The 23273-nt window shown below is 41.0% G+C and overlaps 2 protein-coding genes across 2 annotated transcripts in view; one reads left to right on the top strand and one right to left on the bottom strand.

The window, feature by feature from the left end:
- LOC309490520 (uncharacterized protein) overlaps positions 1-23273 on the bottom strand; it is a 327836-nt gene that overhangs the window by 294965 nt on the left and 9598 nt on the right. The gene's annotated exons all lie outside the window — the stretch shown is intronic.
- LOC309490006 (uncharacterized protein) lies at positions 662-18292 on the top strand (the record flags this gene model as incomplete). The annotated part of the gene is made up of 5 exons (XM_082158952.1): positions 662-1313; positions 5004-5158; positions 10738-10868; positions 16337-16917; positions 17116-18292. The coding sequence occupies 5 exons, from the start codon at positions 662-664 to the stop codon at positions 17913-17915; spliced, it is 2319 nt and encodes a 772-aa protein (XP_082015078.1). The 3' UTR covers positions 17916-18292.

The raw sequence follows: 23273 nt of genomic DNA, 5'->3' as shown, positions 1-23273 counted from the left end.
CTGTCCCCCGCGCTTTCGAGCGCGAACCGAGACAAGAGTGAATGGGGAAGTAGCACACCTACTTCGTGCAGAAATAGCGAAGCTTCTGTGCAAAGGGGCCATAGAACTGGTACACCTTTCTATGAGCGAGTCAGGTTTTTACAGCCGTTATTTCCTCGTGCCCAAGAAGGATGGAGCTCTCAGACCAATTTTAGATCTGAGATATTTGAACAAAGCTCTTATGAAAAGACCGTTCAAGATGCTCACAACCAGACAGATTCTCGCGCAAATTCGCCCGAGAGACTGGTTTATTTCCCTCGATCTGAAAGACGCTTACTTTCAGATCCAGATAATACCCCGTCACAGGCCATTCTTGAGATTCGCCTTCGACGGTCAGGTATATCAGTACACCGTCCTGCCGTTCGGCCTGTCTTTAGCACCCCGTACATTCACGAAGTGCATGGACACGGCTCTCGCTCCCCTGAGAGGTCAGGGCATGCGAATTTTGAACTATCTGGACGATTGGCTGATTCTAGCATAGTCAGAGAAAGAACTCATCTCTCACAGAACAGTGCTTCTCAGCCACTTGGAAAGCTTGGGTCTCGCGGTCAACTGGACCAAGAGCTCATTACTGCCCAGTCAGTCAACCTCTTTTCTGGGCTTGGAACTGGACTCTGTGGCAATGACGGCTCGGCTGTCGATACAGCGCGCGCGCCGTATCCAGCACCTGGCCGCGTCTTTCCAGCTGGGCAGCGCCGCACCCCTGAAAACGTTTCAGAGGATGTTGGGTTATATGGCGTCAGCTGCAGCAGTGCTTCAGCTGGGTCTATTACATATGCGCCCCCTACAGCGCTGGTTGAACGCCCGTGTGCCTCGCCGAGCCTGGGCGTCCGGCGGCATTCGAATCAGAGTGACTCAGAGCTGCGTCTCAGCGCTGAGACCCTGGTTAGCGGCCGACTGGTACCAGCAGGGAGTGATAATGGGAGCTGTCTCACACCGCAAAGTTATCTCGACGGATGCATCCAACTCAGGTTGGGGCGCTCTGTTCGAGGGCAAACCGGTCTTTGGCCTGTGGTCAGACCAGGAAAAATGCCTCCACATAAACTGTTTGGAGATGATAGCGGTCGAAAACGCGCTCAGGCACTTCCTCCCACATATACGGGATCACGACGTGCTAGTCCGTTCGGACAACATGTCTGTGGTGTCCTATGTGAACCGACAGGGCGGTGTCAGATCCAGAAATCTCTGCAATCTGACGAAACGCCTTCTAGTGTGGGCTCACCACGCGCTGCGCTCGCTGAGAGCCGCGCACGTGCCTGGCCACATGAATGTCGGTCCAGACAGACTGTCCAGGAACAACATTCCCCCGGGAGAATGGTCCCTGCACCCTCAGACAGTCCAGCTACTGTGGCACCTGTTCGGCAGGGCGGAAGTCGACCTATTTGCGTCAAAAGACAACGCTCATTGCCCGAGGTTTTTCTCAAGAGTGAGGATGCGCTGGCCCAAACCTGGCCCAGCCGCCCGCTGTATGCTTTCCCTCCGATCTCTCTGTTACCACAGGTAATAAAGAGGATCAGGGAAACGCGCCACTCAGTGCTCCTCATAGCCCCGCGATGGGATAACCAAATATGGTACCCAGAGCTAGTGAGGCTGTCGCACTCACCCCCCTGGCCGATCCCGGTCAAGAGAGATCTCCTCTCTCAAGCCGGCGGATCGATATGGCATCCCCACCCAGAGCGCTGGTCTCTGCACGCGTGGGTAATCAACGGATACCCGCTGAATTGTCAGAAGGGGTCATAAACACGATCACGCAGTCTAGAGCCCCTTCCACGAGAAGACTCTACGCGTCTAAATGGTCAGTGTTCACTAAATGGTGCGCCACTAGGAGCCTGGATCCACGCACATGCGGGGTTTCGCGGGTGCTCTCCTTCCTACAAGAGCTGTTGGACAAGGGCAGGTCCCCCTCCACGCTCAAAGTATATGTTGCGGCTATCGCAGCGTTTGCTGAGACGACGCGCAGCCATGCAATAGGAAGAAATGAGCTCATGATCCGCTTCCTTAGGGGAGCAAGGAGGATGAACCCACCGCGGCCCCCCTCGGTTCCTATCTGGGATCTTTCTTTGGTCTTGGAGGCCCTGAAAGCTTTTCCCTTTGAACCATTAGATTCCGTGGATTTGAAATACCTTTCGCTTAAAACCGTTTTTTTTTTTATAGCTCTGGCATCAGTAAAACGCGTGGGGGATTTACATGCGCTGTCTGTCAGCCCTGCGTGTCTCGAGTTCGGACCTAATGACTCTGAAGTCATCCTCAAACCGAGACACGGTTACGTCCCAAAAGCGATTGGCACTCCCTTTAGGGCGCAGATCATCTCCCTGTCGGCTCTGCCAGCATCCGACAGTGATGATAGTGATAACCTCCTATGCCCCATCAGGGCGCTGAGAGTGTACATCACACGCTCCGCCGCCTTCAGGCGTTCCGAGCAGCTTTTCATTTCGTTTGGTGGGCGCACCAAGGGTCTCGCCGCCTCGAAACAGAGTCTGTCCAGATGGATAGTGGACTCAATCGCAGTCCAAACACCTGCAGTGCCCTATGGGCATCAGAGCCCATTCCACCAGAGGCATGGCCTCTTCGTGGGCTTGGTCTAGCGGGATTTCTATTCACGACATATGTATGGCGGCAGGCTGGGCCTCCCCCTCCACATTCATGAGATTTTATAATCTGGAAGTCCCCGCCTTGCAAGCTAAACTGTTATCAGTCTAAGCGGGATGTATGTTCTGCCCATTTATTATGCGCAGACTACTCCTGTGTATTACTAGCTTTTCTGGTAAGCTGCACTAGGGATAAAAGTCTCTATATACAGACCGGCGGTTCCGCTCTGTATTTTCCCCATCATGCGCTGATGTATTAGTGCGGGCCCGCGTTGCTGGCCGCCTATTCTTCACTTGTGGCGCTAGGGCTTACAATTTTCATACATGGACCGGCGAGGCCGCTCTATATATTTTCCCTGTGATGTGCTTGTGTACTGTGCTGGCCCGCGTTGCTGGCCGCACTCCCCTCGGGTTTATACACAGACCGGCAGTGCCGCTCTGTACCCTTATGAAGTGCTTATGACATGTGCTGGCCCGCGTTGCTGGCCGCCTGTTCTCGCATGTTATTTTCCCCGGGTTCCCTGGGACTCATGCATTGATGCTCGGCGCGCACGGCGTTGACAAGGGGTTCCCGTAGCGTAAGCAACTTACGCAATACGAGAGAACCTCTCGTAAGAGAACGTACTCGGTTACCTAATGTAACCTCGGTTCTCTCTAGAAGAGAGAACGAGTATTGCGTAACCTGCCGTGTCGCGCCACGAGCTTATTCGCTTCAGTCTATGAAAACCAGAATTCCAGCCTGTGAGCCCCTCTTTTATACACGCTAGCCACACCCATTCTGGCGGGCCAGGCGCGTGGAGGGCGCAAAGCGCCCTCATTGGGCGTGACGTCACGCAGGGCTCACTGGTAGGCTTCTGCAGTTGCCGCAGGACAGCCAATGAGCACGCTCTTACAGCCTGCTATGGTCTGCTGTCTGCCGCACTGCGTTGACAATAAATACAAAATTAAGGATAATTTTTTGGCTTCAGATCTCGAGAAAAGACAACTTTACCCGTAGCGTAAGCAACTTATGCAATACTCGTTCCCTCTTCTAGAGAGAACCGAGGTTACATTAGGTAACCGAGTACGATTTCTTGTTCACACAGAGGTATGTTTAGTTTGATTTACGTTACAAAAGCTTGTATTTCAACGGATAATCGAATAATGTTTATGTGCATGTGAATCGTTTAAGGCTAAAGTAGAGAATGGTAGAAATTCATTAGTCACTCACTGTACTTGCATAATCCGTGCAGAACACTATAATGCTGGATATAGCAAGGCCTTATACAACATGTTTTTTTTTGTTTTTTTATTCTGAGTATAATTGGATAATTGGACTGCGCCATGTTTTCCCATATCATGGGGGTGGCAGAGTAATCCATTCTTGAGTTGTGTTCTTTTATTTGTTCGTTATATTTTGTTGTTATGATTATTTAATTGATTTATTTTTGGTTTATATCAGGTAGCGTTGGTTTAACATGTGTTGTAGTTATTGTGGTTTGTTTATATATTATCTGTTTTGTTTACCCCCTTTTGTGTCAGAATGGCCTGATCAGCCACTATATAAGTTTTCCTCATGTCTCAGTCTAGTGGGTCTGTTTTGTTTGTTCAGTCTATGTTAAGGTTATGTTTCCTGAGTTAAGTTCTGTTTAGTTGACCTCTTTTATGGGTCTAGAACTTTCTGTTATTCTATAAATTAGTGGTTTTGTAAATAAAAACTTATATTTTCTTGAAAATCTATTTTCTGACTCCTCATGTCTGCCAGCTTGGTCTCTCACAGTACTCAAACTTCACTGATTTGCACATGCCAAATCAACAATGTCTGTCATGCCGGCATAAACAAGAAGGTTCGGGAATGTCGTAATATGCCATATGAAACCAGGTAGTTGGTATGCCAATTCATGAAAACTAAACCGTTCATCTCGTGAGATTATTTGGTTGCATCGTTGTGCATCTGTGTTCAGGACTTGTTTTCATGGGGTGTTTACTGGCATGTGCTCCTGATTACCATTGCATGTTTTAGCAAGGACAGTTTTGTAGATGTTTGAAGGGGCTTGACCGTGCTCATTTATAAGTATGTCAGATAAAACTTATTTAGCAATTTTTGCCTCTCTTCCGGTAACTTGCTGGGTGGGACCTTACCTCCGGTTTCAAATGGGTACCTTGTCACCTGAATTGGAATTTGTTTGTCACTGCTCAATGGTTTGTGTCTAATACGGAAAATATAATGTGCATTGCAAGTTTTGAATAAAGAACGCGATGCCTTAACTGGATACACCTGGTGATTTCAACTGTTAAGTGCTGGTATGTAAAAATCAGTGTGCAGCAGGGATTATGTTTCCGAAATTTTTCATAAATTGCATGTGTCCATGAATTCTGCAACTTTTTTGTTTCCAGCAATGGGCTTTATCTTTTTCCATTTCCATGTGGATCTGTACATTGTAAAAGACTTGGGTCCTGTGCTTGTGCTTCTGTATTCTTTTGATGTTGCTGTTGGTTCGCAGACTTTGGTGCCACGCCGCACTCTCCATCACAGTCTGTCAGCTTCACAGGTGAGAGATGGCCCGCAGACTTTGGTGCCATGCCGCGCTCTCCATCACTCCGCGCTGTCTGTCAGCTCCATAGGTGAAAGGCTGTCTGGAAATTAAATGTGCATTTAAACACCACGACAACTCCATCCTGCAGGCCTGTGCAGATGACAGTAATTTCTGTCTCCAGGTAACTGATGGGAAGTTATATTTGAAACACTGTGTATGTTGAACATGAATCTGAACAATGTGTATGTTCTAAATTCCGAATAAGCTCCAATTCAGATGCTAAATTAATTGTGCCTTCTAAAGTGGCAGGTTTTGCACTGCGCAAGCATGTCGCCGCTACAACATGCAAAGTGGTCACGAGCCAGTAAATCTTTCGTAGCAAAATCAGCAAAAGGGTAAGCTTTATAAGTCAAGCGTCTTAATGCATTACCAAACTCACAAGCCATCTCATTATGGAGCTGACGTCAGGAGGAAAAGTAAACCGTAAACATCTCTGGCTCGACCAGAAAATAATAAACACTTGCGCTCATTATCCCACCCATTTACCTGTGCCGCCATCTCAAATTGTTCAGACCAGTCAGACCATTCCTGTCCCACCCCACTGACCCCAGTAAATATTTCTGGCATGAAAAGAGGGCGAGAAACTTAGATTACATTAGAGTTAGCAGCTGTCATATCTAGAGGTACCGATAGTTGATTGGTGGAACTATCATTATCGGCAAAAATCCATACCGAGTTTTTCCGGATTGCGTCCGTTGCTGGAGCAGCTGAGAAGAGTGTGCTGGCATTACACAGTACGAGAGCACTGAGAAGACACTGGTGACATTATACAGAGAGCGGCCTCTAGAGGACAAATAAAAACTATCACTGGCACCGCGTGTTGTTTATTGTAACATGAGCCTGCACAGCACAGAGAGATCACAAGCTGCATGGAGAGCGCTGACACTTAAGATGCGCATTTAAAACACTGACAGCAAAACGGTATGAATACAGAAGACTACATTCCATGTTGCCATATCATTATAAAGTAATTAATTTGTTGTCTAGATTCTGCATTAGCAGAGAAAGAACAGACCGTTTGCCGTTGAGGCTGTGAGGACTCTAATGGCGCTTTTCCACTACACAGTACCAGCTCGCCTCGGCTCGCCTCGCCTCGACTCGGCTTTGTTTGGTTTTCCACTGTGTAAAAGTTGTACCTTTTTCGTACCACCTCCGGCGAGGTTCTGAGCGAGCTGAGGCGATACTAACATGTGATGTGAAAACACAGCAGACTGCTGATTGGTCAGAGAGAATCGTCACTATTCACTGCGTCATCATTGCACGCACCAGACGGAGTATCCTGAATAAAAAACAGCGAAAACAAAAACAAAAACATCCAAAAACAGCATACACTCGATTTCCTCCATTGTCCTGTGTGTGTGGGTAGTGGGTGTGTGTCGCGTAGAAGATTAAGTCACGGCAGTTTCCTGCGGCGTCGCTATGACGACCAGGTACTATTGTGGAGGTACTATCTGCAATGGAAAACGGAGCGAAAAGCGAGCCGAGTCGAGTCGAGTCGAGTTGAGCTGGTACTGGTAATGGAAAAGCGCCATAACATTAGGACATCAAGCAGTTAAAACAATGTGACAAAAACACACGCAAACCTGACCCAAATGTTTATTGTCACAATTGTTACCATCTATTTGCATTAATTTAGGCTATATCCAGCTGCTCACTTGTATGCATTCATTAGCCGGTGAAGTTGCATAGTAGCTAGTGAGTGACGTGATTGCTTTCTCAACATTGATATGTTCATGTAGCCGACATAAATCACTGCAGTACATATTGTTATTTTGATTAGATAATCATCAAGTGTTCTAATATAGAAACAAATAAAGTGAGAGACTATACATGTTATATACATTTATGCAATTTTAATGGTCTGCCCTTTGCAGATATTTAAAGATGGCCATCTTTAAGCATAGCAGACTCTTTGGATTTATATGAAATGGTAAAACTTTAGCATTAACTAAGGTTAAAACATGTTGTAGTATTGTCTATTGTTAGTTTGTTATCCTCAACATTTACTAATACATTTTAAATTGAGTTTTAATTTTTATTGTATATGTTAACCTTAGTTAATATATGAATGAGGTACAGTTGTCTTGCTCAAATATTAATACATGCTGTAAAAAAATGTATATTGCATAGTGCATATAGTTCATGAAAGCTAGCTAATATACATCCTTGTTAACAAATGGGACTTGCAAAGTGTTACCTATATGTACCTATATAGCTAAAGAAACCTGTAATATTTTAATGTTTAAATAATTTTCTGTAGAATTCATTCTGTAGAACTTCTCATTTAATATATTCGTATTTATGTATTTATTTCATTTAGCACATTTCAGTTCAGCACTGTTGGAGTGTTACTTGGAGTGTTATATTTTTTATATTTTATATATATATATATATATATATATATATATATATATATATATATATATATATATATATATATATTTTATATCCAGTATCAATTTAAAAAAGATAATATAAGATAATACACTCAGCTGAAAATTGCATTTTTAAGTTCACTTATCTGTTCTAAAAATCCGTTCAAAAAATGTGATGACGTCAATATATACAATCTATATTAAACTTGCGGAATCAACAATAAAATCTACGTTGATTCAACGACAAGCAGGAGAAAGAGATACATTTAGCCGTCTAGCTCCATAGACTCCCATTCAGTCTGCGCTCGCCCGCGATCACCTCCAGTGGAATTCTAATGGAACTGCAACCAAGATCGATACAATGGGGTTAATAGGAAATGCCAAGGCTCTCCGTAGACGGGCTCTGATGTAACCGATCGGCGAGAGTAGCCACGTGCAGGCGGGGTGGAGCTGCAAACGACACTTTCTGGTTCCCGTAGTGACCGCTCACGTGGTGTTTGCATACTTTACCACAGCTGAAGTGAAATAAATGCAATATTTGCCAAATAATACACAGATGTTTCAGAGACATTTTCATTCAATACTTTGTACTGCTTCATACAGCGTCTGTTTGAACAAGAATAAAGTTCAACATAAGCTACTATCAATGCAGTGGAGTCTACGTTTTATAATCCGTTTTTATTTGATAAACATGACACAATATAACATCGCAGCTACATGAAAAGAGTGTTTACTGTTATAAAAAAACAGATTTGTGAGCTTTAGAGGAACTAAAGGTGTTCGAATAAACACGAAACACATGTGATCGTTGTCATGCGGTGAATCCGGCCAAACAGCTGTGTCGTCATCAGGGCTCATGCAGCCACTCTTGAGAAGCTGCGCTGGCTGAGTTCTCCAGCTATATATATATATATATATATATATATATATATATATATATATATATATATAGCCTATAGCCTATGTTACATGATCATATTCTCACATATTAACAGCATAGAAACCATAAAATAATTAGACCACCATTTACTTGCATCAAGCTACTCTGTTGGCATTTTTATAATTAGTATTAATATAATTGTTACAATTCATTTATTGCCGCACTTTAATATGTGAATTATATTATCAGAAAACATTTAGCGTAGTCAGGCTTTTATTTGTGTTTAATGGATAAAACAACGGAGGTGAAATATGCTCGGAGGGGGCGTAGCCAAGATGGCGAATGAGACACACGCAAATTCTGTACTTACAAAGTAACTTTCTTTTTACACCATATGAACAACGATAACGTTCATAGTTTAATGGTGTGCAGTCTTAATTTGTGAGACATAGCGAGGAAACAGTCTTATGTTTCGAGTTTTCTTCAAATTATTTTGTATTTGATACATTTGTTTGCGCAATGGCGGAGAAAAGACCTGCAAAGAGCAAAGATAAAACGGCGTCTGGGCGCTCAAAGGATTCTCCTGATCAGACGAACATGCACTCATATGCACGGAAAGGTGACGATTGTCTCATACCCCTGCCAGAATCTGAGCCTTGTACTCCAGACTCTAATGGCGCTTTTCCACTGCATGGTACGGCTCGGTTCGGCTCGGTACGGTTCGACTCGGCACGGAACGGTTCGGCTCGCTTCGCTTTTCCACTGCGTGGTACGACTCGGCTCGGTACGGCACGGTTCGGTTCGCTTTAGCTCGGTTGCTTTTCCACTGCAGTTAGTACGCTTCAAAGTGGGTGTGACTGACCGTTATAGTTGCCGTCTCTACTGCCATGACATCATCATATTAAATGCGAATTTTTCATTCCGTGTTTCCCCATCCACTCCTCGGCAACCAACGAGAGGAACGCCTGCACCTCGTCCACTGACCACGATTCATTTCTTTTTTGTAAGTTTATACTCTTTTTTTTTTTTTTTAAGCAAATACTTTTAAAACAGGCGCTACAGCGTTGGCTGTTGTCTACTGGCTATTTAAATCTAGCGGGTTTAGTGTCTCGTGTCGTAAATACAATGACGCTGGTAGTGATGATTCTGTCTGACCTATCAGTGATCTGCAGTGTTTTCACGTCACATTTAAGTATCGGTACGGTACGCTTGGAACCTCAACAGAGGTGGTACCATTTAAAGCGAGCCGAAGCGAGCCGTACCGTACCGTACCATGCAGTGGAAATGCGTCATAAGTGAGCCGTACTGAACCGAGCCGTACCGTACCATGCAGTGGAAAAGCGCCAAAGCGTGCAGTACCGAACCGAACCGTACCGTACCATGCAGTGGAAAAGCGCCATAAGGCTACGTTCACACTGCAGGCTGAAACGACCCAATTCCGATTTTTTTTGCCCCTATGCGACCTGTATCTGATCTTTTCATGACAGTCTGAACGACACAGATCCGATCTTTTCAAATGCGACCCAGGCCACTTGGGTATGTGGTCCCAAATCCGATACATATCCGATCTTTTGAAATGCGACTTCAGTCTGAACGGCCAGGTCGCATGTATCCGACCCGCACGTCATTGATACGCGAAAAACGTCATAATTATGCGTTGAAGTAGTCGTCGGTTTGAAAACGGACTGCATATTCGTCGAGCTGAGGTAAATCTGCCGAACGGGTCGACCTCGACGAGCCCGTTAATAAAAAATAAAAATAAAAAGCCCACGGCCATTATATACGTTATGTTAACTTATTTGTGCTGAATCTGATATTAGATAGGTCAGCGGCTGCTGTCTGGCTCTTGTGTAACGGTCGCTGCGCGCGCTCGTGTGTGTGTGTGTGTGTGTGTGTGTGTGTGTGTGTGTGTGTGTGAGAGAATCACAGTTAAAGTTTAGCTACTTCCGCAAACAACAAGTGACGTCGTTGACCGTTGAGTACTCTTCTGCGCATGCGGGTCACTTCTGGGTCATTTCACGTTCACACAGGAGATCACAAAAGGTCGCATTTGATTGGAAATGTGAACGGCCTTGCAAAAAAATCTATTTTTTTCAAAAAATCGGAATTGAGCATTAAGCCCTGCAGTGTGAACGTAGCCTAAGAGAAGTCGGCCTGAACCCACACTCGGTGAGGTACAAGATAATATCGTCAAGATATTAGTGGAGAAGATGAGTCAGAATACAGCTGTTCTCAATCAAGAAATACAGTAAAACCGAGAGTGTGTTAATTCTTTGAAGGAGGCTACAGAATTTCTTTTTCAAGAATTGAAGGATGTAAAGGCAGTCATCTCCAATATGAAAACGATGGGTGAAGAAGATCATCAGAAACGGATCACTGAACTGGAGGACAAGCTCAACGATACGGAGAGGTACCAAAGACGATGGTACCTCTCGATGGTCATTATGCTGATGACACTCAAATATATATTTCATCACGGCCGGATGAAAACGCAAAATTTTCCAAATTGACAGAGTGTGTTAAAGATATAAAAGATTGGATGACCCGTAATTTTCTTTTATTAAATCCAGACAAGACAGAGGTAATACTTATCGGTTCAAAAAAACGCCCACAAAACCTCGCACAATACAACTTTAACATCATAGGATGTCCTGTTACTTTATCCTCTACAGTAAAAGACCTGGGTGTCATACTCGATTGCAACCTGTCTTTTGAAAATCATATTTCATATGTTACAAAAACAGCATTTTTCCACCTTAGAAACATTGCTAAGCTACGTAATATGCTATCAGTTTCTGATGCAGAAAAGTTAGTTCATGCATTCATGACCTCGAGACTGGATTACTGTAATACTTTACTAGCTGGTTGTCCTGCATCCTCAATAAACAAGCTACAGTTAGTCCAAAATGCCGCCGCTAGAGTTCTTACTAGATCAAGAAAATATGATCATATAACACCGATTTTATCATCACTACATTGGTTACCTATAAAGTTCCGTATTAATTACAAGGTATTGCTACTGACCTATAAAGCCCTAAACGGCTTAGCTCCAGTCTATTTAACGGATCTTTTATCACCCTATAATCCATCGCGCTCTTTAAGATCACTAAATTCAAGGCTTTTGGTCATACCTAGGATATCCAGAACCACCAAAGGAGGGAGAGCATTCTCACATTTGGCTCCAAAACTCTGGAATAGTCTTCCTGATACTGTTCGTTGCTCAGACTCGCTCTCCCAGTTTAAAACTAGATTAAAGTCGCATCTCTTCAGCCAGGCATTCATATAATCCTACAGTTCAAACTACAATCCGGCCTCTAGCTCATAAATGCCAGAGGAGAACTGGCCCCCGACTTAGCCTGGGTTCTCCCAAGGTTTTTTTTCTCCATTAGGTCACCTGATGGAGTTTTAGGACACCATTAGGTCACTTGATGAAGTTTTTCGGTTCCTTGCCACTGTTGCCTTTGGCTTGCTCAGTTGGGGATATTTTGGGGATATTTAATTTAATTTTATCAATCAATAAATTCCTCTTGAAACAAACTTTGTTGTATTATTTTAATTTAATACTGTGAAGCTGCTTTGATACAATCTGTATTGTGAAAAGCGCTATACAAATAAACTTGACTTGACTTGACTTGACGATGGAACTTGAGACTGTATGGACTGGCTGAACAGGAAGGAGAGGATGTTAAAACCCGGGTGGTTGAAATCTGCCGCTCTGTCATCCCAGAAAATGAGGAGGCCTGTCAATAGCACATTGATGTCAGCCACAGGGTCGGCAGAAAGAGTGTGGAGAAGATTCGACCAGTTATCATCAGGTTTGTAGCCAGGTCAACAAGAGATCTCATTTGGAAGAACGCCAGAGGATCGGAATATTTTAAATCGAGGAAGTTGCGGTTTGGGGAAGACCTGACGACAAAAGATAAAGAGGCTCCTAACAAGCTGTGGCCGCAAATCGATGCAGCGCGCAAAGAGGGGAAAAGAGCTTTTTATGTGGGAGCTAAAGCAATAATCGATGGAAAAGAAGTTTGAGTGTAGTGTGAGCAATAGCTGCTTGCTACGCTGTGCGTGATTGTTAATCCCCATCTCTGTTTGAGATATTCATATTTAAGCTATTTTTTGTTTATGAGAGCATTGGACTCTAAGGTAAATGACATCTATGATGTTTCACATTTCTTTGATAGATTTCTTTAAAGGTACACACGGGACTATTGATTGACTTTTTTTTAGTTACATTGTTCGACGGCGTTTGATGTTTTCTTTACTGCTCGTTTTTCTGTGCAATGTCATTATGTTTATATTCGTTTAATGTTAGGGGTATTCGTGACATGTTGAAAAGAAAAGCTATTTTTCTATATCTTAAAAGATTCAAGGCCGATTTTTACTTTTTGCAAGAGACTCACGCTTTAGGTTCTGACTGCAAATTTTGGAGGAATCAATGGGGAGATGATCTTTGGCTGTCCTGTGGAAGTAGTAACTCTGCTGGTGTTGCGATTTTAAGAGGAATGTTTAAAGGAAAAATATTGAAAAGTAATTTACACTCATCTGGAAGATGGATAATTTTGATAGTTGAGATAGATGTTAATATTGTTATTTTAGGAAACATTTATGGTTATAATAACAAAGCTGAGAATCAGACTTTGTTGCAGAGTTTTGAAGAGGAGATTTCAGGGATGTTGTTAACATTTTCTGAAGCTAAGTTGGTTTTGGGTGGAGACTGGAACACTATCAGTGATCCCTTGTTGGACTGTCTGCCTCCACGACAGGTTAGACAGTATTCTTTTTCTTATATTAGTGACTTGTGTTTGCATCTTAATTGTCTTGATGAATGGAGAGATAGGAATCCTGGTAAAGTTGAGTTTACATGGAGTAATAAAGATGGCTCCAGACAATCCTGAATTGACTTTTGGCTACTGTCTAAAGAACTAGCACAAAAAGTTAAGGAAATTGAGATAATACCTTCCATTCTTACTGATCATAAAATGATCCACGTTATGTTTGGTTTCGATAGTTTGGCTGAAAAAAGTTCTGGGTTTAATTATTGGAAGTTAAATAACTCTCTCCTTGGAAATGAACAATTTCGAAAAGTTGTTAAAAATATTATTAAGGAGTCTTATAGTAAGGCAAATGCTTCTAAAGTGTATGGGAAACATTGGGAATTTATGAAGTATTCAATAAGAAAGTTTGCTATCAGGTTTGGAAAAGAGTTGGCCAAAGCCAAAAGGGTTAAGGAGGATTCCATCATTAAACATATTATTCTTATATGAAAAACATAGTTTATCTCAAATAGATAAAGACATGTTAGTTCAATTACAATTAGAATTGGATCAAATATTTGAGAATAAGGCAAAAGGAGCATTTGCGAGGACAAGGCGTAAATGGTTGGAAGAGGGAGAAAAGAACTCAAAATATTTTTTTTGATCTCGAAAAGAGAAATACTGAATTGTCCTCTCTTAAAAGGCTTATGATTGATGCTAAAGTTTCAACGGACTTAAATGAGATCTCTCAGTTTGTAACAAATTTTTATAAAAAAATTATACACAAAAGATGAAGGTATTATAGGTGCAAGGACTTTTTTGGAAAATATTCAAATTGATTCTACAGTAATAGATGAAGATTCAAAACATTTTTGTGATAGGGGAATAACATTGGATGAAATTCATAAAAATATTGCCAAATTGAAGAAGAATAAATCACCGGGTAATGACGGTTTAACCGCCGAATTTTATAAAACTTTTCAGGAAGATCTCTCTGTGTTCCTTTTACATGTTTTTCAGGAGATATTGGAAGCTGAGAAAATGCTGCCTACAATGAATCAGAGTTTAATAACCCTTATTCCAAAGTCGGGTAAAGATCCACTTAGTATTGAAAATTGGAGGCCCATATCTTTAATTAATAATGCTGCCAAACTGTTATCGACTATATTTGCAGAGAGGCTGAAACTTTGTCTGGATAAAATTATTGATGATTGCCAGTCTGGCTTTATGCGTGGCAGATATATTGGAAATAATATTCGTCTAGTTTTGGACCTAATTGATTATAATTTCTTAATTCAAGATGCAAGTTATATATTATTCATTGATTATTATAAAGCCTTCGACTCTGTGGACCATGCTTTCTTGATGGATACTCTTGTTTTTTTTGGCTTTGGTAATAATTTTATTAGAGCAATTCGTACAATGTATAGTGATTGCAATACTTCTATTAAATCTATTAAATTCAGTTTTAACATTTCTAGAGGTGTAAAACAAGGGGACCCTGTAGCTCCTTTCTTATTTTTGTTAGTTATGCAAGTGTTGTGCCTTCATGTTAAAAAGAACCCATTCCAAGGTGTTTGGTTATTTGACAAAGAAATAAAATGTTCACAGCTTGCAGATGATACAACCATATTTTTAAGAAGTGATAAAGAAATAGATGCAGCACTTAGGTGTTTAGATATGTTTTCGTCAGTCTCTGGTTTAATTATAAATATTAATAAGTGTGAATTGTTCCCTTTGAAAGACCTGATGGTGTGGTGGAATTGTGTGGAATACCAGTTAAAAACCAAGTCTCTTATTTGGGGATCAAAATATGTAAAAATCAAAAGGAAAGAATTGACATAAATTATCCTCCATTAATTGATAAAGTGCAAAAGAAATTTAATATGTGGTTAATTAGAGATTTATCTTTGACTGGTAGAATATTGCTATCAAAGGCTGAAGGGTTGTCTAGATTATCTTATACAGCAATGGTTTTAGATACTCCAAAGTCAATTATTAGGCAAGTTAATAAGGAAATGTACAATTTTATTTGGAAGAATAGGCCACATTACTTAAATAGAGGTATATTAGGCAATTTATTTCATCAAGGTGGTTTAAATGCCATTGACTTTGAAGTTTCTAATACTGTCTTTAAAATTAAATGGATTCAGAATTGTATCAAATCTAATAACAAGTTGTGGTATTATATCCCAAATTTAGTTTTTAATCAAATTGGCGGTATTAAGTTTCTCCTCTATTGCAACTTTGATATTAATAAAGTCCCCATTAAGCTGTCTAACTTTCATAGGCAAGCTCTGTTATCCTGGTTGCTGCATACAAACACAATTTCTCTCCCCATAGATGTTTGATATGGAATAATAAAGATATTAAATATAGGAATAAAACACTTTTTTTGGAATATTGGTTTAGAAACAATATTTTATTGGTGACACAGTTGCTTCGCCATGATGGTCATTTGCTTTCATATGGAGAATTTCTGGATAAATTCAAACTTCCGATATCTGCAAAGGATTATGCAGTAGTTTTTGATGCAATACCTTCTGGTCTCCTTCAGTTGTTGCGCTCTGCTAATGCTGTTGATTTGAATATAACTATTGATTTCAATTTGAGGTTAGAGGGAATAAGTATTGTTGATAAAAAAATGCAACAATAATTTCCTTAGACAGATTTGTTGTTCATTTAGAATTCCTCCAGCTAAAAGCTTCTGGAATTCACGCTTCCAAGACATTAGGTGGGAGGAGGTTTTTATGGTCCAGTGGCGGTTCTAGAGGGGGGCCAGGGGGGGCCAGTGCCCCTGTGACAACAAGCTTGGACCCCCTTGTGGCCCCCCTAAATGTGGAGTGTGAAATATTTTTTACAAAACTATTTTTTGCTATCGTTGTTTTTCACATGATCCGTTATTAGACAGTGGCAACACGGAACACAAATGTAACCGGGACTGCTTAAATCGGATCTGCAGGTTTTTTTTCTATTCAGAAGTTAGTGGAAGTTTTGCGCGAATATTATAGTTAAAGCAAAGAAGGAAATATAGAGTTGAGTAAAGTTGTTAATATGTTGTATTTGTATTAAATGCATTACAGAAGTGTAACGTCGTTAGATCGTCGTTCTGTATCGTCGTTAGATACAGAAGTGTAACGTCGGTTTCTTCGCTAACCGAGGAAGAAGTATCTACACTTCTCCTCTCCAGTCACCCTACCACCTGCCCGCTTGACCCCATCCCCTCACACCTTCTACAAGCCATCTCTCCCACACTTCTACCATCACTCACACACATCATCAACTCATCCCTCCATACTGGCACCTTCCCTACAGCATTCAAGCAGGCTCGGGTTACTCCACTGCTCAAAAAACCCACGCTAAACACATCATTTGTAGAGAATTACAGACCTATCTCTCTCCTACCATTCATTGCGAAGACACTTGAAAGAGCTGTCTTCAACCAACTAACATCCTTCTTGTCTCTAAACAACCAGCTGGATGTCAACCAATCTGGCTTCAAGAAAGGACATTCAACTGAGACTGCATTACTGTCAGTCACAGAAGCCCTACGGATCGCAAAAGCTGCTTCTAAATCTTCAGTCCTCATTCTCCTGGATCTGTCTGCTGCCTTCGACACGGTGAATCATCAGATCCTTATGTCCACCCTCTCATCACTGGGCATCACAGGAACTTCACTCCACTGGTTTGAGTCCTATCTCACAGGTAGGTCCTTCAAGGTCGCATGGAGAGGTGAGGTATCCAGAGCACATCAGCTGACCACAGGTGTTCCCCAGGGTTCAGTTCTTGGTCCCCTCCTCTTCTCCATCTACACCACATCACTGGGACACATCATACAGGCACACGGTTTTTCCTACCACTGCTATGCTGATGACACGCAGCTCTTCCTCTCCTTTCAACCAGATGATCCCACAGTAGCTGCACAGGTCTCAAGCTGTCTGGCGGACATCTCCACATGGATGAAGGAACATCACCTGCAGCTCAACCTGGCAAAGACTGAGCTTCTCGTCCTCCCTGCCAATCCGTCTCTACAGCACGACTTCACCATCCAGCTAGAGTCATCATTAATCACCCCATCAAGATCGGTCAGAAATCTTGGAGTAACGTTTGATGACCAGCTGACCTTCACAGATCACATTTCAAAGACAGCTCGATCATGCAGGTTTGCACTGCACAACATCAGGAAAATCAGGCCTTTCCTAACTGAGCATGCAACACAACTTATCGTCCAGGCCCTGGTCATCTCTAGGCTTGACTACTGCAATGCTCTTCTGGCTGGACTTCCAGCATGTGCAACCAAACCCCTACAGATGATCCAGAATGCTGCAGCTCGTCTTGTCTTCAACGAGCCCAAGAGGGCCCACGTCACTCCTCTGTTCATCTCTCTGCACTGGCTACCTCTCGCTGCTCGCATCAAGTTCAAGGCACTGACGCTTGCTTACAGAACTATCACAGGCTCAGCTCCCTCCTACTTTCACTCACTCCTACGAGTCTACATCCCTACCAGACACCTACAATCGGTCAACGAGCGACGTCTCGTGGTTCCATCACAGAAAGCCACAAAATCACTTTCCAGAACATTCTCATTCACAGTTCCATGCTGGTGGAACGCTCTCCCCACCCTCATCCGGAATGCAGAATCCCTGACAACATTCAAAAGACAGCTGAAAACCAATCTCTTCCGTGAGCACTTAACCTTATAGAAAAAAAAAAAAAAAAAAAAAAAAAAAAAAATTCCTTTCCCTTTGAAACATCACTTATCAGGCTTATGCTACTCTGAATAATACCTGAACTTCGTATTTTGAGCACTTCTTGCGTTGTTGTTGCTTTTGCCTCTTTATGATGACTCGCTGAATTTTGTCCTAATTTGTAAGTCGCTTTGGACAAAGGCGTCTGCTAAATGACTAAATGTAAATGTAAATGTAAATGTTAGATCAGCTAATCTTAACCTGGCCGTTTGTTAGTTTGTGGCAGTTTGAAAAAGGATCAAATATATGATCAACAAACTCATGGTGCTGAGTATTTTTACTTAAACAGGGATGCAAACAGCGCGCTTTTCTGCGCCTCTTTTTCACATCAGTTTGGGTGACTTAAGTTGGGTCTGATTATAATTTCACAAAGTCATCTGAAGAAGCCATTCCATAGCTTAATGTGAGGGACAGAACAGTCTATTTACATCATTAAATTAAAGTTTATGGAAACTCGTTTTCCCTCATCGGTCAATCATTCAGTATTCAAACAGCGCGCGCGCCTCGATCGTCCGGTTACAGCAGGATGCACGGTAAAACTCTCTCCAATATGATATATTCACATTATAATGCTTGATCTGTAGATAAAAGGCTGTGGATTTGCATAAAATGACTTTATTTTGTGTATTTGTATTTTATGTTTGTTGCTGTTTTAAAACGACTCGCTACCGTGTGCCTGTTCACACCACAAGGATGAATCGGCATCAAACGCACAATAACTGGAATTTAAAACTTCACTATGTGAAGAAACAAATTATCAATAAATTGTTGGACACTAGGATTTGTGCACTCGACATTTCTTCGCTTTGTGCCGTGAACTTTTAAATGCGCACTTGTGCAGCGCAGCGCTGAACACTGTGACTCCATGTTGCTTTGAGCACATCATTCTGCACCCGCGATGCGCATACGCGCTTTGTGCGCTCTGTTTTGAAGCGTTTCATATTATCATGGTTTTTCCTATATTTTTATACCTAGCCTGCACAATACATTTAAAATAAGCATAATTTAATTGTATATTATATTGTATGCACTAAAGCTAGTGAAAACCATAGACTGTAAAAAACTGGTGAAAACCTATCTCAGGTCCACAATGTCAGATGACAGATTAAGCAATTTAGGTGTTCTAAGTATTGAGTCAAGGAGGGCAAAGGCCTTAAATCTAGATGAATTTGCTGATCTTTTTGCAAAAAAACACAAAAATCGTAGAATACAGTTAATGTGACTGATTCTGAATATGTAATGCAAATCTAAAAAAATATAATGGAAATGCAAATACATTGTTGAATGATTGTTAACATGGTATTTTGCCTGTTAATGCCTATAAGTGCAGTGCAGAAAATGATATGACAACAATAAGGTCTAAATGTAACTGGCCCCTCTAACAGTACAACTGGCCCCAGCTTGGCCCCCCCAGTTGAAATGGTCTAGAACCGCCACTGACAACCCAGCGTTACAATATGCCATAATTCCAGCCAATCAGAGACGAGACTGCTAAATTCTGATTGGCTGGCTTGAAAACCAATCACAAGACTCCCTGCATCACTGACTGCAGAACTAGTGCAGTTGAGTAAAGTTGGCAGTAAATTCACAGATTCGATTGTTGTATAACCATCAGGACAGCAGTGATGGGTGAACTAAATTTGGCAACAATACAGTGAATTACAGTGAAGTTATTAAATATTTTTCATAAAAATCATAAAAATTATACATTTACAATTGTATATACAACTTAAAATATATTTTCCCCAAAATAAGTGTTGTAGTATAACCTTCAGGACAGCAGTGATGTGTGAACTGAATTTAGCAACAATACAGTGAATTACAGTAAAGTTATTGAATATGTTTAATAAAAATCATAAAAATTATACATTTACAATTGTATATACAATTTAAAATATATATTTTACCAAAGTAAGTGTTGTAGTATAACCTTCAGGACAGCAGTGATGTGTGAACTAAATTAGGCAACAATACAGTGAATTACAGTGAAGTTATTGAATATTTTCATAAAAATCATTAAAAAAAATCATAAATTTACAATTGTATATACAACTTAAAAAAACAACAAAATTTTTTTCCAAATTAAGTGTTGTAGTATAACCATCAGGACATCAGTGATGTGTGAACTGAATTTGGCAACAATACAGTGAATTACAGTAAAGTTATTGAATATATTTCATAAAAATCATAAAAATTATATATTTACAGTACAATTGTATATACAATTTAAAATATATATTTTACCAAAATAAGTGTTGTTGTATAACCTTCAGGACAGCAGTGATGTGTGAACTGAATTTGGCAACAATACAGTAAATTACAGTGAAGTTATTGAATATTTTTCATAAAAATCATAAAACTTATACATTTACAATAGTATATACAATTTAAAATCTGTATTTTTCCCAAAATAAGTCTTGTAGTATAACCACCATCAGGACAGCAGTGATGTGTGAACTGAATTTGGCAACAATATAGTAAATTACAGTGAAGTTATTGAATATTTTTCATAAAAATCATAAAACTTCTACATTTACAATAGTATATACAATTTAAAATCTTTATTTTTCCCAAAATAAGTCTTGTAGTATAACCACCATCAGGACAGCAGTGATGTGTGAACTGAATTTGCCAACAATACAGTGAATTACAGTGAAGTTTTTGAAAATTTTTCATAAATAATAATCATAAAAAATATGCAAAACTATATTTATACAAAATAAGTGTTGTAGTATAACCATCAGGACAGCAGTGATGTGTGAACTGAATTTGATGACACTATAGTGTGTGACAGTGAAGTTATTGACTGTTTTCGTAGTAACGCTTTTCGGGTTTTGCACTTTTCAGACAGTCCCTTCGGATCTGTCTCTCTGCCGCCTGCGCATAGAGATCAATGTATTTTGTCCACTGCGAGGGAAAGCTCGTTTGGAGGAAAATTAGGTTGTAGCTGCTTGTCTACATTACTATGATTAAAAAGAGGTGTTATTTGTGCAGTAACAACGTTTAGCTCACGAGTTATTGACCCGGGAAGTTCGAATCTGTGAATTTACTGCCAACTTTACTCAACTGCACTAGTTCTCTTCCGCAGTCGGTGATGCAGGGAGTCTTGTGATTGGTTTTCAAGCCAGCCAATCAGAATTTAGCAGTCTCGTCTCTGATTGGCTGGAATTATGGCATATTGTAACGCTGGGTTGTGTTGAGCAAGCGAGCCGTCTGCGCTTAGAGAGCGCTCACGGCTGGTATGAAAGGAGCAAGAAAGTGAAACTTTGCACACGCGAAAGAGAACGTCCGCGCACATCCAAATACTTATTTTAAATGCAAAATTGATTTTCGTTCGCTCACAATATTTTCTTATCTGCGAGACGAACATTTCTCCGCAAAACTCAGTTCACGCGCGTGCGAAATGCCCTTTTGCACGCTCAAAATGTGATCTTCCGCGTGCAGAATTGTGACCGAAATCTCACCCCATACATCTGAGCCTCATTGGTCTTTCACTTCTCGTCAGTGTCAGAATATTTGAGATGACCAATTGTGACCAATTGTGACCGAAATCTCACCCCATACAGATGAACAAACACACACACACACGCGCGCGCGCCTCTGTTTCTGACCTGCGCTCTGCTTGGCGCTGCTGCCGACTGAAGATGAAGAACATTATTTAACCTTGTCAAAGACAAAAAAAAGATATATATATATATATATATATATATATATATATATTTAGAATAACAACATTTCTTACTCCAAGTTTTAGGGGTGCTGAGCTCCTTTTTAGGGGGGCTAGGGGGCTAGCCTCGCCCATGCGTGGGAGCCAGTGGGAGCTGTGCTCCCATAGAGAGAGGATGAGCTCCCATGAAAGCAGTAAAATCATACACCTGTGGGGGTCTCTAAAAATCATCAGCAGCATTATTTTAAATTACAAATAAAGCACTTTGTCCTTCAGACTACTGTAGCGTGAGTTAGGTAGGACAAGATGCCAAACACATGGATCTCGCAGGATCTCGGATCGTCATCACACTACATCCTTAAGCTTCTCTTTCTGCCAGGACTTTTACTGACTTTTCTCAACTCACAGAAGTGACGTCAACGTCCGATCTAGCAGTAGCATAACCCATCAGGTAAGTGTTATTTTAACATAGGCGGGTGGGGTAGGTGGGACATGTCCCCACCACTTTTTGCTAAGGTCGATATTGTCCCCAACACTTTTGAAACATCTTGCGACACTAATATTCCAATACAAATAAATAAAACATCTCCAGTTAACTAGCAGAACATTCATTTAGTTCGTTTGTTAAATAAGAGGCGATCTAGCGCTGAAATGTGTTGTTTTTTAAATCAAGTGATCAAAGTGTTTGTTGCCGCTGCGATCAGTGACGCGGATACTGTGTTCTCTTGTGGCTCGCACACAGTCTTCACTCGGACGCGCGCTTCAATCCGTTGTAGAGACTCTCTATTCGTTCCGGTGAAATTACAAAACAAAATGCACACAAACGTGTCCTTGCCTGATATACAACCACTGGTAAACATAATCGGTTTTGATAAAAAAAAAATAAAAAAAAATATACGAGTGCGGATTAGAACCCAGAACCTTTGACACGCTTGGCAAAAGTTCTGCCACTGGAGCACTTAAATACAAAAAATTAAATTGTTCATTAAACGACAAATTAAACCAAATGTACTATTTAAATTGAATTGTGTTAGCAACGCTTTTTTATTAAACATTTTTATTTATTTGCATTACACCGTCATAGGCTTTCTTTCTTTTTTCTTTTTTTAAAGAGACCCCACAAAGATGAAATCATAATTCGAACCCTGGGGATAGGGCTCCCTTTCCGAGCACATTTCTTTAGATTATTGTAGATTTGTAAATGAATGTGTCCCATGCACTCATGTCTCTCTGTCTCTCTCTCTCTCGATAAGTTGTTTGAGTTTCTGATAAAGGATGGTGAAAAGGTGAGAGTTGCACCATTTAAAGATAATATAATTGCTGGATTTTTATTTATTTTAATTTTTTTTTATTTTGTTTGTCACAGAAATGTACAGATCTCTTCTCTTGTGTACATATAAATAACAGAAAGTACCAAATCATTGGTAAAAGCCACAGCACCACTTTCAGTGATACTGTTGAGTTGAGTTTGCCTTCTGAAACTGCCTGAACATCTCGTACCCAGCAGGCCAAGGAGCAACGCTGGAGTTCTTGCAGAGGTACGAAACCAGCAGTTCATTTCATACATCAAAACATTAATGAAAAACTCGCTATAGCTACATCTACATTAATGCGGACACATTTGGAAACATTGTTTTAATTTTAAG

This window comes from Leuciscus leuciscus (assembly GCF_965113295.1).
Source record: "Leuciscus leuciscus genome assembly, chromosome: 25".
NCBI lineage: Eukaryota > Metazoa > Chordata > Actinopteri > Cypriniformes > Leuciscidae > Leuciscus > Leuciscus leuciscus.
The sequence above is the reverse complement of the archived record's forward strand: the minus strand, read 5'-3'. Positions and strand labels throughout refer to the sequence as shown.